The sequence below is a fragment of the Nestor notabilis genome, unplaced genomic scaffold, assembly GCF_000696875.1.
Source record: "Nestor notabilis isolate BGI_N333 unplaced genomic scaffold, ASM69687v1 scaffold34503, whole genome shotgun sequence".
NCBI lineage: Eukaryota > Metazoa > Chordata > Aves > Psittaciformes > Psittacidae > Nestor > Nestor notabilis.
The window spans coordinates 1,024-14,385 of NW_009923910.1; the positions used below are offsets into that span (position 1 = coordinate 1,024).

A 13,362-nucleotide genomic window follows, 5' to 3' on the forward strand; every position below is an offset into this window, starting at 1 on the left:
AATATTACTTGATGGTAGATGCTAGAGTTCCTAACATTGTATCTGGATAAATTAATCCAGTTTGGTTTTGCTGTTTCCTTGTGTTAACAACAGTGTTGTAGGTGTAACTGAAATACTTCTGTTTCCTTTAGAGGAAACAAAATGTAATGTTTTATGTGTCTGTGATGACATGATGATTTGGAAGAGGAAAATGTTTAAACATTAAAGAACTTTGGTTTTTACACTTATGCGTATGTTTTTTTCTCTTCCAGAGTGTCATCTGTACAAAAACCTGATATTGTTCAGGTACCCAAGGTATGTACATCATCACAACCAAGAAGTGTTGGTTGTGGCATTTGGCTCTAACTGTTACCCATCTGTCAAACCCTGTTGTTGATAAGCATTCATTCAAACTTTCCTCTCTATATAACATGCTTGATTTCCTTATCTTACATTAAGAGCATTGCAGCATTTGAATCTTTGAGTGTTCCCTGTCCACCCCCTAAAAAAGAAAAAAGAGACAATTAAAAGACCTGACAAATGATTATTAAAACAGAAAAAAAAGCTTAGTAAATATTTGCTTCCTGCTTTTGGGAATTTGCTCAAGTTTTACCTTTATCCCTAAGGGAGAAACGTTAGTGGGCTTTTTTTGGTGGGTTTTTTATTTGGGTTTGTTTTTGGTTTCTGGTTTTTGGGGTTTTTGGGGAGTTGCATTTTTTTGCTATTTTGATGGGGGTTTTTTATTGTTTGTTTTTTTGGGTTTTTTTTTTTATGTTGTTTCAGGTTTTTTTATTTTGTTTGGCTGGGGATTTTTTAATGGGCAGTGAAATCTTCCTTTGTATTCAGAAGAAGCTTATCTAAATACTAGAGTTTGATAGAACAGTTCCCCTCAGTTTCCTTAAAACCCTGGGGAATTATTTGTTCTCAAGTGCTTCTAATGTTTTGTTCTCAAGCAAATCCCTCTTTTGGATAAGAAGGCTGTTTGCAAACCTGAAATTGCTTACAAATGGCCTATACATGAAGATCCTCTCCAGTGGACATAAGTAATTTATCGTATATTACTGCTTTGCTGACTGTGATTTGAAAGGCCACAGTTTGGGAACTACCATGTTAAAACCTAGCTCCCGGGGAAACAATACTTATTGTTTTGTATTTTTTTGAATGTTTTAATCTGACAAGGGTATATGAAGATGTTGGGGCCATTGATGGAGTGCAACGGGAAAAGCTCACCGAGTCTTGAAGCACTGGCCACTTAATAAGTGAGCTCCAGGGCTCTGGTTCCACTCTTAAGGGCCATATCAACAGATAAATACATACAGTGTATGTGTACACATACCCATGCTGTTTGTTTATGGGGAACATACGTATCTCAAATTGGGTTTGAGAGGTGGAATGTGGATTTTATAAGAAGCCACTAATTTTTTCCACATGAGTTTACCCAGTGGGTTTTACAGTAGAGTAGTTCTTTAGTTTCTCTTGAATTTGATTTGTGGGGTGTCTGTTTTGGATAAGATGAGAAGAGTTATCTTCATGGGACTGCATTTTGATTGTGCATGCTTGGATCATTCCCTTTCCTTAAACGCATGGCTTGTTTTCTTCCATACACTTCATGGCTGCATTCTTGGTAAAGCTTGCTTCTGTGCTTCGTGGTTTCACGCTAGGTGGGTTATCTCCTGTGAGAGCAGTGAAAATCCCTGCTGAGGAATGTGCATGCGTTTGGCGTGGTTTTGTGTGTTTCTTTTTTGTTTTTTCATCTCGCATAGGGAGAACCTACAGAAGTAGTTAAGCCTGTGCCCATTGCCTCTGCTGTTGCACCCAAAGTCACTGCCACGGTGAGCGTGGCTTACAATAAGACACCAAGGCCGTTTGGAGCCGTAACCTCTTCCAAAGTCACCTCCATCCCATCACCATCCTCCGCCTTCACCCCGGCCCAGGCGGCTGCCGCCCCGGCCCCATTCGCTGTGCCCGGACTGCATGTTAACGCCAAGCCTAACGCTGAGCAGCGGTCACCGGTGCTGAGCGCTGCTAAACCTGCAGTTAATGTCCCACGGCAGCCCGCCGCGCACAATGCCGGCCCGAGCGCCTCTGCTGGCGACGGCACCCAGGATGTAGCCGAGGGGCCACGACGAGGATTCAGAGAAAACCAGGGGGAGAGTAAACAGCAAAATGGGTAGGTGGGATTTTTTTTTGCTGTGAGGGTCTTTCCTCACAGGAAAAAAGCCGGGCTTGTTTAAGGGCTAAGTAAAACACAGCTTGGAGGAGTCACTTCATCCTCAGAAGTGAACCTCTGAGGGAAGGACTCGTGTTTTAAAAGGGATGCTTCGAGGGGTCAAGGTGATGATTTTTCTCAGGAGTGACATATCGGTTTATGAAGTGTCACGGCTAAATTGAACCAGGACCACAAAATGCTTTACACAATGGGTTGTATCATGATGTGTTCTGGACCTTATAACAAGCCTGGTATTAATTTCAATGTCTGTGTCTCACTGTGCGTTTTGACTCTACATACAGTGACTGAAAGCAGCAGGCACTCAAAAATGCAGGAGTGGTCTGTCAGTGGGTGCTGTGATGGCTGGGAATGAGATGCTCTGAAAGACCAAGCAGGACCTGTGGAGAGAGGCCCCAGAAGGGAGGCAAAGGGAGAGATGTCACATTACTTCTCTGCACACACATGCAAGGACACATGAGAAATTTCAAGGTGCATTCAAGGAATCCAGCAGGGTTAGGCAGATTTTTTGTAGCATTATAGTATCTCAGCTTTTAATGTTGCCTTTATCCTAAAAAAGAAATACAGTTTTAAAACTTTCATATTCAAATAAATTGTTAAAGGAATAGTGAAGACCTAACATTTAGGGTACTGCAAGGCTGCATAAAAGGCTTACTCTGTATACTGTGTAGCATCTAGACTAATAAATGAAGATTAATAAATTAAACTGAGCCCAGCAGCAATCCTGGGCACTCAGATGTGCAGTGCGACCCTGTTTCAGCATCATGCTTTTGGCAGGGGCCACCTTGGGCTCTCCCAGAGATTCCTGGGCAGGGCTTGGGAGCTGTAGTGCCTTAGGGACTGGTTCCCAGCGGCTGCTGTGCTGTGGGGAGGGGAGGAGGCTGGGCAGGAGTGGTCCCATGCCAGTTGGCCTCTGTGCCCAGCAGCAGTGTCCAGAGGATTGAATTAAGTAATAAAAGGGGCTGGAGGGGAACTACAGGTTTCTCTTCAATCTTGAGAACGTAAAACCTGGGCTTAAAACCTAAAAGCTGTGGTCAACTGTTTCACATCCCTCGAAGGAAAGGGGCTGTAGGAATAGACCTAGTGCCTCTCGTCTGATATTCTCTTGGTATGTAAAGTATATGAAGAGTACCTACAGAAAGGTAAACATCCCCATCGACTGAAATACAGAATAAATTGCAGTTTCAGTTGAGTGTCTCATGGGAGGGGAAACTTCTTAAGGTACCTATTCCCTTTATATTGCAGTACGAATGTTTTCCATATGTGGACTCGTATAAAGCAGTCTGTATGCATTTTATATCACACTGTTGTTACGGTAACTTCCAGCCCTTTCTTAAACAGCTGATGGCAAGAGTCCGCGCTGCATAGAAGTGGGATGAAATTGGGAAAACCCAAGGACTTGCTTGATGCTGGCCGACTTGTTGAATACTTTGGCAAACCATCTCTTATCCTTCCAGGAATGTTGTTTTAGCAAATAACTGTGTGAGGAGTATTTAAAAGCAGTAATTAGTGCTGAAAAGGAGGAACAGTAGCAATAAAACTAAGTCTCCTGGAGGGAAATGCTGGAAGTGTAGAGTAAGCACCTGACAAACAAGATAGGATGACTGGGTGAGCACTGTTTCGTGCCCTATCTAATAGTTATGAGATTAATCATACCAACTGAAGAGTATCACAGCTGACAGGTGAAGAAATCCCTGTTTTGCTGCCAACCTTCAAGATCTAGTTTGGGAAAGCTTGAAAATGTTCAGAACTGTAAAAACCTACTTTATTTTGACATCTTCCTTGCAGTAGTGTATTTGGGCTGTCAAACTATCTTGTGGTTGAAGGCAGAAATCAAAACGAAGCAAACAAAACCCCCTACAGTTGTTATGATGTCTGCCTCCACACTACTTACTTAGTTTTACTTGCAAAAATCACATTTTTACAATGAAGCATATCATCTCCCTCCCCACTGAAAATGGAATCAGTGACATTTTATGAAATGTCAGGAACACTGAAGTTTGGAATAATTGAGCAGTCGGAAATAAATTCCATTTTACTTCTGTGTTTCATGTTATTAATTTTCTCAAAAGAAATAAAAGGGTGGGGGATAGTTCGTATCTTGTTCATAGCTCTACTGGGCAAATGCAGTTCTTCTGACATGCACCTTGTACTCAGAATGTCCTCTCTTCCTTCTGGCTCCCCTCAACCCACATTCAGGATATAACTATTTGCCTTCACTTCAGGATGAGGAAGGAAGTTTTGTTTCCCTTGTTTAGTCATGGCTTAGAAAGAAAGCAGTTTCTAGGCTGTGCAATTATGCTTTATTCAAGACCTTCTGCCAACTCTTGCATGAAAACGTGCCTGCTGCTTTCAACAGGTAAGAGGTTGACAGATTTCACTCAGTTTAAGCTCAGCTGGGCTAATTTTTTCCCTTGTAGGTTCTCTTGATGGTTTTAAGCTTGAATTACATGATATATGGCTTTACCAGAGCTTGGATTTGGAAATTCCTGTAATATTTCAAGAAGCAAAGAATATATTAACACATCAAATACCTTTTCTTTTCTTTTCTTTTTTTTTTTTCCCTTGCAGATAACAACAATGATAAAGTTAGTATCAACAGCACTTGAGTTGAATTATGATCATTTTTCCTGTTGGTATAACCAGCATGTATTGTTCTGAAAAACTATAACTCTTGAGGTTTTATATTTACATTTTGCGCAACAGCTTCAGCTCTTCTTTGTAACTTCTTAGTGCAGTAAATGGTTTTGTCTGCATTGGACATAATGTGATCTTGCTGTTCCCAGTGTGTTACATTTTGCAGCTTTTGAAAAATTATTATTATTTTTGTGTGGTGTTTGTGTGTATTGATAATTTCTTAGTGCAGTTATGGCTAGTTGGTGCTGGTAATACAACTAGTTAATGGTGGAGTACCCTATAAAAGCAACAGTGGTGTGAGGACTGTGGAATGAAGAGATACTGAATTTATACAGCAAAAATAAGAGTAACATCCGTGTGCATCCAGATGTGACTTGTACATACTGGGGATCGTAAACATGATTGAGGGTTCACTGGCTTGTCTTTTCTCCCCTTACCTGAGGGCTGAGTTAAGGCAGAGCCTTGTCTCATTGACTTTTCCTTTGTCTCTGGCACCACCTTGTGGCCTCAACGAGTCATTACTAGTGGACTCTTAAGCCTTAAAAAAGGGACCAGTAGGATCCACAAAAGGTCAGGGGGCTATTTTTTTTATAATAGTACTTTCAAAAAAGTACTTCACTGCGGCATTTGCTGCATTTGCATGCAGTCAACTGCATGTAAATAATTACATTTCCATGTAGTTCCACACCCTTAATTACTGCTTTAATGTTCAGATTTTATTTTTGCAATTAAATGCTTTTTAATAATGTCTGATGCTTTACTTCATTGTTCTCTGTACTTCTTGTACTCCATCCTGGAAATACCACTGTCCTTCTTTCTATACCTCTCTGTCTTTTAGGAGCTTTGATATATGCATACTTCACTAATACTGTGTGTCAATAAATTAAATCTTTCAGTATAATTTTGTGTGATACCTTTCACATTGGTCTTTCATGTATTAAGTATTCTTTTAAGCTTAAGTATTTCCTAATGCATTCCATCGAGTGGACCTAATTCTTACGTGCTGACAATTAATAATTTACATCATGCTCATTCATATTTTCCATCTTTCTTCACCATAAATACTTTGGACATTAAGAGTACAGTGGGGAAGCAGTGGCAAAAATGCAAGTAACTTTTTAGGTTTTGTTGGGTTTTTTTTGTTTAAATTATTATGCCTAAGGAGCTAGTTTTGCACAATTAATCTCCTGTAAATTATGTAAAAGTAGGTGTATGTTTAAAGAGTTTTGAAGATTAATGCTTTGGAATAACAAATATGGCATTTAGGAGTAATATGTATGTAGTATGGATCTTCCGTTCCCTTTTCCTAAATTGGTCAGTGCCATTACAAGTTCTTTACATCAGTTACTGAAAACAAAGCTTTAAAATCCTGTTTTCTTGCAAGTGTGCTAGTGCAGGGATTGATATTAGCATGCAGGTTACTGTGGGAAAGGTTTCCAGATGAAACATCACCCCACTTTTTTGATTTTCAGAGAGGGTATTGAGCATCAGTATCTCCACATTATGCTCCAGAACGTTGCTGCCTACTCTTTTAAATGGCCTCGGCCTGATCCAGGCTTTGCCAAGTGCAAAAGACTTGCACACAGTTAGTGCTTTGCCTTTTGTGAGCCAAGGGGAGAATTTGTTGAAGAGCATCTGAACTGAACTAAGTAGACTACCCTGCTTTACCAAAAGAAATTCCCCTCTCATCCTGGAGAGGAAATGGATGCAAGTTTAAGTATGGGAATTCTGTGCTGTAGTTTTGGTAGTAGAATAAGAATGTCACTAATAATCGGATTTCAGTGTCCTTTCCCACAAAACTAGTTCAATAGAATAATTTAGCTGCACTTCTCTTTCAACTTTCTGACTTTATTTCTTGTTTTCTTTTTCTCCTTTTCCTGTTTATGCTGGGAAATCTTTCTCTTGCTGTCTCACTCTATCATCTCCAAGGAAAACCCCACCCAAACGGTAAACATTTAAACATGTAAATGTCTTGATAACACTGTCTTTTACTGTTTCAAATGTTCTGGCGGTGAAATAAGGAAAAATATTTTAGTCATGTTAGAGTAATTATAAAGCTGTGTTTGGGTCAGAGAACTGAATCTGTGTTCAGGTATGCCTCTACAAGCTCACTGCGGCACATCTGCATCCAAATACAGAAGCTGCCTTTTAATGCTGTGAAAAGTCACAGTTCTGCCTGTGTCTTTGTAGCTACACCAACCCCAGCGGTCTCTGAAGCTGTTTACTCATCGCTCTCTCCTCTCCTTGCCGCAGCCCCCCACGGAAGCACATTGTGGATACCTACACAGAGTTCTACCACACACCCACCCACAGCGATGCCAGCAAGAAGCGACTGATTGAAGACACTGAAGACTGGCATCCCCGGACAGGCACCACCCAGTCCCGCTCTTTCCGCATTCTTGCCCAAATCACCGGCACTGATCATAGTGAGTAGTTTGGTGTAAACCAAGTAAAGTTAATGGCCTTGGACTGATAGATGTTTTTAATAGCTGGGAGTGGGAATAAGTGGTAAAAGGATTCAGTCACATTTCTTCCATTTTCCCTCTTGGATAATAAATTCAGTAGGCAGAATTTTGGTGAGCTCTTTGAAAGAAAAATATTTCAGAAGACTATCATAGAAAAGTATTTTTGTAAAACTACAAAAACTAGCTCAGAACATAGACATTTCTGGACATTATTCCTGATTGGGTTCACGATTAATACATTCTATATAAGTCTTAATATTTATATTTCTACACCCAAAGATGTTAGCAGATATATATTTCTTGTTTCTTTCCCCTCCTGTATCACCAAAACAGTGACATTCCTGTTCAAATTTAGTACTTCAGAAAACTTAAGGTGTTTTCAGGCACGTAGAAAATCTTTGACAGTCATGCCAAAGGTGTGTGATCTGCAGTGCTTTAGTCAAACAGAAGCATAAATCCATAGTTCCTTGGGTTTTTTTCCCAGGTTATGTTTTCATCCTCTACTTGTGCTATGGTTTGATTACATGTACTGTGGACTGGAACAAATGATTAATTCCCAGTCATATAATTTTATGGTAAAACTTCAATTTCATATGCTGTCAGTTACAATTCATTGGCTGAGATCTGTAATGGTATGTAAAAGCCATCAGAAGTACCATCAAGAGATTTGAGCTCAGTCATGTTCAGACTGAGGCAGCTCATACAGAGGTGATTATTTCATTCTGCTTTTCACAGCTAGTGTTACAATAAAGAAAGCAGTGAGGAAACCGGACCCCCTCCCTGGGGGCAGGTTTGATTAAATCGACTACTGATTCTCTGGCAGAATTACTCTAGAAGCCAATGATAACCTATTCCCAAATAAGGATTATTAGCCATGTGTGATAAATATTCTCCACTTGGACAGTTACCTTGATGGGTCACAGCCTGGCTGTAAGCAGATGCTTGGATTATCAGCATATAAACGCACTGGCTGTTCGTCCAAAAGAAATGCCTCCCAACTTCCATTCATCTTCCCCTTTCTAACCGCCTTTCTGAATGCCAACTTGGAGAGTGTGCCAAGGGAAAGGGTAGAGACCAGCAGAGCCACCTTTCAGCAATCCTTCTGGCAAAGGGGCTCTTGAAGTTTATAGACATAGCTCATTTTCACTGGGATGTATTTAGAATCGAGGAGTCCTAACAGGCGTTTTTGTAACTTTTATTGTGAATGCATTGGCACAGGGGAGGATAGCAGTGTATGGTGGTACAATGCCTTTAGTGCCGTAGAAAATAAAAGCTTTCTGCTTTCTTGCAGTGAAGGAACCAGAACATGAAGCTCCAAAGAAGACTAAGTGAGTTGATGTTTTGCATTTTTATTACTTTAATACTTTGCACGTCTTAATTCTTAACTGATAGTGTTTGGTGCATTTGTGTGACATTTGGTGTTTTTAAAGGGTTGCTGCTTTTTTTGCCTTTCACTTCAGCATGTAAAACTCAAGATCTTTTTCCATGTAGACAGACCTTTTAAGTATCTGTTTGCTGCAGTCCAGTATTGTTTGTGCGAGAGTTTGAGATTTTCCATAAACTTGGACTGATTTGGTTTTCTGTGCAAGGTCAACTTGTCAGTTGTGTTTTCCTTTTCCTAAATCTAACCAGGCATTTTTGATTTGCCAGTGTGGTTCAGATTGCAAGGCATAGCTGGAAAGTATTATTGTTCTGGACTGCAAATGAGGGTCAGCTGTCTCCTTGCTTTGGAATAAGCGTTGTTCAAAATGAGGATCAACCAGTGGCTAAATCTAATGCTTCTTGCCGTCAGTGGGAGATTTTCTGCTGACTTTGCCTAACACTGGATCCAGGTTTTTGACAGAGAGGAAGGCAATGTGCAGACAGGAGTATTGCATGGAGGCTGCATGCTTACTTGTGAAACTGCTTAAGACAATCTTTCTTTCTTTCTTTCTTATTTTTCTTCTATCACTTCTTTCCACAGGGAAAAGGTTCCCATCCACGTCTTTAGTCCCAAATATACAAAATTACGTGACTGGCACCATGAAGTCTCAGCACGTGTTCTTAATGTCCAGTGATTTTACCCAAGTAGCAGAAACATGACACAAATATTTCCTTGTTTCCTTCTTTTCCATCTGCTTTGCAAAAAAGAAAAAAAAAAAGAAAAAATTTATTTCATTAGCCTTACTGCGAGAGAAATTCTATCCTTTTCTATACTTTTCTAACACTTTCCTACTGATGTGTAAAAAATGAGATGAAAATGTTCTTGCGCTAATCACTAGTTGACAAAAAAATCGATTTTAAAACAGAACAACTTGGGTGCCTCAATCTCCCAGTGTGGGGGAGGAGGTGGCTGTGGCAGTTCTTTTGCTGCCTCAAAGGAGGAATTTGCATTGCTGAGTTTGAGTTACTGTAGGTTGTTAGGAAGAACGTTATGAACAGAAGAATAAGAAATTGTATTTTGGGTCTGGGGGAAGAAGACGAAGAGAGACTGTATGCACTTATTTCAAACTACCAGGATAATATTCTTGGATTTCACTAGATTTTCAGCAGGTCAATTTTAGAGTGGTTGTAAATGTTTTACCAAGTACAAGAAGAAGGCAGACTGCTTTTAAGCAAACAAAAAATAAATTAAAAAAAAAAAAATCCAGTGTTGCAAATCGAAGTGCAAGCTCAATATAAGGATTCTGCTGCTTAGACTAATAATACGTTTGTATTGTGGAAAACTTAGAAAAAATTAAGCAGAATGTTGCTCTGTACCTGTAAAATCTTCAAAACATCCTCTAACAAGAACAAGATAAGATAGTAGTATTTATTTCAGTGTGAAGCTCATAGGCTTTTTTTGTTTATAAAAGCTTTGTGGCCCTATTGTTCTCCTGTAAAATAATGTATTATAGTAGCTACACATTCATTAATTTATGCTTTCTGAAGCTTGAAGAGTATTTTAATAAAAGTTGCTTTTATCTTAGCTCTGTCTGTTTTTCTTTTGAGTCTCTCTGACTCCTTGAATATTCCTTTCATGCACGGAGCTGTAATTCCATTGCACCTTCACAGATTATATTATTAAGAGAAACAATTAAATCCCTGCTCTGTAGAAGAAACAACCTGAACTGTAAAACATTACCACAGAAGTAGAATGGGATATGTGTGTTGTGAAAATTTACACAACATTTGTAGATGCCAATAAAATAAAGGACCTTTGGGTGGTTACAGGAGTCAGAATTTTACTAAGTAAAACTCACTGTTGTCTTTTGCAATGCTTACTGAATCAGAGAAGTTACAAAGCTCAAAAGTCAATTGTAAAGCACATATAAAAGCCAAGTCTTTCCTAACTGCTTAATAGGAACCACTGCAATGGCTTGTAGTTTGTGCAGCTGACCTACATGCTTTTCTAGTGGCATTGGTCCTGTGAATAAACTGATGTCTACTGCAAATGCTTCTGCAGACTTGGGGGGGGTAGGCTTTTTTATTGCACAAAAGTGAAGTAGGAGACCCTTGGAAGCTTTTTAAGCCTGTGTTTCCTTTTCAGATGGTTTATACTCCTATACAGTACAGCAGTAGCTTATGGTATTTGTCATTTTATCTTTAGGAAAAGCCAAAGAGAAAATGGAGACTTCAGGTAATAGCCAAGTTATCTAACACTAACAGTCACTGATGTGGATGCCTAACACTGCACAGCATAAAGTACAATTAGATTTGCACTGGTAATGATGGACCAATGCATATCACATCTTGCACACATTTGGGTTAACTACTTAGGGACAGTAGGGGAAAATATTAATGTCAATAATTTCACTAAAGACTTTTAATGAGAAGTGCCAAGCAGTTTGATATCCCCCCCACACTTGTTAGTGAGAACTGTGTCACTAAACCTAAGTGTGTTTCTGAGTGCACATACACCACAGTATAATCACTTGGTAGAATACTGCTTAATAAAGTAGGAATGTTGTCGTGGTTTAACCCAGGACAAATGTCAAATAGTGTATTAAAATAGTTTTGCTGGGTTTGAAGTATTTTTTATGAACGGAACAGAAGATGGGAGGTTCAGAGGACGTCAGTACAATGAAAACTATGAAAGATTATTGCTTAGACTCTCCCTAAAGTTTTCTGCATAAGGGTAGAATGATTTGGCCTTCAAGTATTTTTATGTTCTGGAGATGTCCTCAGATAATGAGAAATGTCTTCATGTTGTTATTTAACTTACCATTATGTCTATCTTACCAACTCTTATCCCTTTGAAGGGTGAATTGCTTTAGTGAGAAATAGAACAAAATGCCTCTGAATATCTGAAGTATAGAAGCCTCTGTTTTGTTTAAAATTAAATAGTCATAGAGCCGAGCTACTGACTATATGAACAGTGTGAGAAAGGCAGGCAAAATTATTTGTTTCCTATAAATTCCTAAGAGCTTACTAGTTCCAAAAATGTTTTATGAATGTGTGAAATGAATTTAATTTACTGCTTTAAAGATGTGATCTCTTCTCCTAATATCTCCATTGCACAACACTTGATGTTAAATTTTGGTCTTTGTTACTTTGTTTCCAAAGCAATGGAATGCTTTTCCATTTGTATGTGGGTAACTTGCCCAATTCCCAGCATACATCTGATTTTTGAAAAAAAAATATTCTGAGAGGTTTTGATACAAATAAATAAGCTTAAATCTAAGAGATCACCTAGAAGGATGAATACGACAAACAATGACATAGAAACTTCTCTTCCATCAGTAATCTAGAGACAAATACACAAATTTAATAATATTTAACTTTTTGTGTGGATAAACCAGATTTTTCTTTTCAGCAGCTGGAAGGACAGGAAAGAGGAATAGAAAGTCCTCACTGAAATGTGTAAATTACAGTTCTTAAACCAGTTACTTAAAGCTTAGAAAGGCAAAGTCTAGCCTTCGTGTAAAGTTTATTTATGTGTTTTAGTAACTAATTAGTTCTAAAACATACTTGGAAATAGGGTGCTGCAGAATTAGGTGTTCACTTTTAACCATTTCCTTAAATGGTACAGATCTGGGTTTGGCATTGAATTGTAGAGTCAGTTCATTGTCCTGAGTGAAAATGTGTCTGGATTTTCCAGATTTGTAGTTTACTTAATCCGTAGCCACTGGAACATACTTGTCCCACTCTTGTTCAGTCCTGAAACAGCCTGTCATAAATGATGTATTTATTGTATTTTTTTCTCTCCATCTCATAAAAAACCTATAAAGCATACCTGCAGATCTACCTAATGGATCAGGAGCCCAGGATACCTGTATTAATCTGAATAAGAACTCCATAGCTACTCACACTTTGGAGAGGCCACCTGTACCAGAATTTCCATCTACGCCTCTACCGCCTATGAGGTCTGCTCCCTGGTCATTCCTAAGTCTTTTCAGTGATTTTCAGCACTTAAGGTTTCCTACTTCATTAAGCTACTTAATTCTGCATGCTTTTATATGCATATATAAGGCAGCAATGCCTACTCCTGTGGCTAATCTAGTCTGCTCAAAACTTGTGGTTGTGATTGCTCTCTACCTTGTAGTTTTATTTCTGTGTATTACAGTGATATGTGCTTTTCTTCAAGTATTCAAGTAGAGGGCTTTAAGACAACATTTTCTCTATATATACATATATTATTTTTTCCTATCACAACTGAAAGAATATTAAAAATAGATATAGTCTAATCTTCACAAAGCTGACACCCTAAAAAAGTTGCACCAAAAAGCATATAAAACTTGGTGAGTGAATCCCACTAGTACTTGGGTCTGTTTCTTTCCCAGTATTTCCTAGAAGTTTCCCATCCTATAGCGTAATGATAAATATTTATGTTCCATGTTTGTAAGGCAAATACTATTTGGCTTTCTGAGTTTGTAAACAGCAGGACACTTCTCAGCCTTCACGAAAAGCGTGACGCTGCCCAAGTGTATTCTGCATCATTTTATGCCCCGTTAGTGTATTGACGTAAAAGCCACATTTTTCTTGAAAAGAAAAAAAAAAAGAAACCCCAAACAAAACCGCACTACTAACACTTACATGCACAGTCCCTCCTGTTCAACATGGTATTTCAATGTGGATTAAAAATCTCTTTCTCTG

The 13,362-nt window shown here is 38.9% G+C and overlaps 1 protein-coding gene across 1 annotated transcript; it reads left to right on the forward strand.

Annotated features, from left to right (window-relative positions):
* Positions 1–251: 251 nt before the first annotated feature.
* Positions 252–9,365, forward strand: LOC104404050 (PDZ and LIM domain protein 5-like; the record flags this gene model as incomplete). The annotated part of the gene is made up of 5 exons (XM_010012392.1): positions 252–294; positions 1,743–2,149; positions 7,097–7,269; positions 8,600–8,636; positions 9,272–9,365. Coding segments are annotated over 5 exons (754 nt in total), but the record flags the coding sequence as incomplete, so codon positions are not given.
* Positions 9,366–13,362: the final 3,997 nt, after the last annotated feature.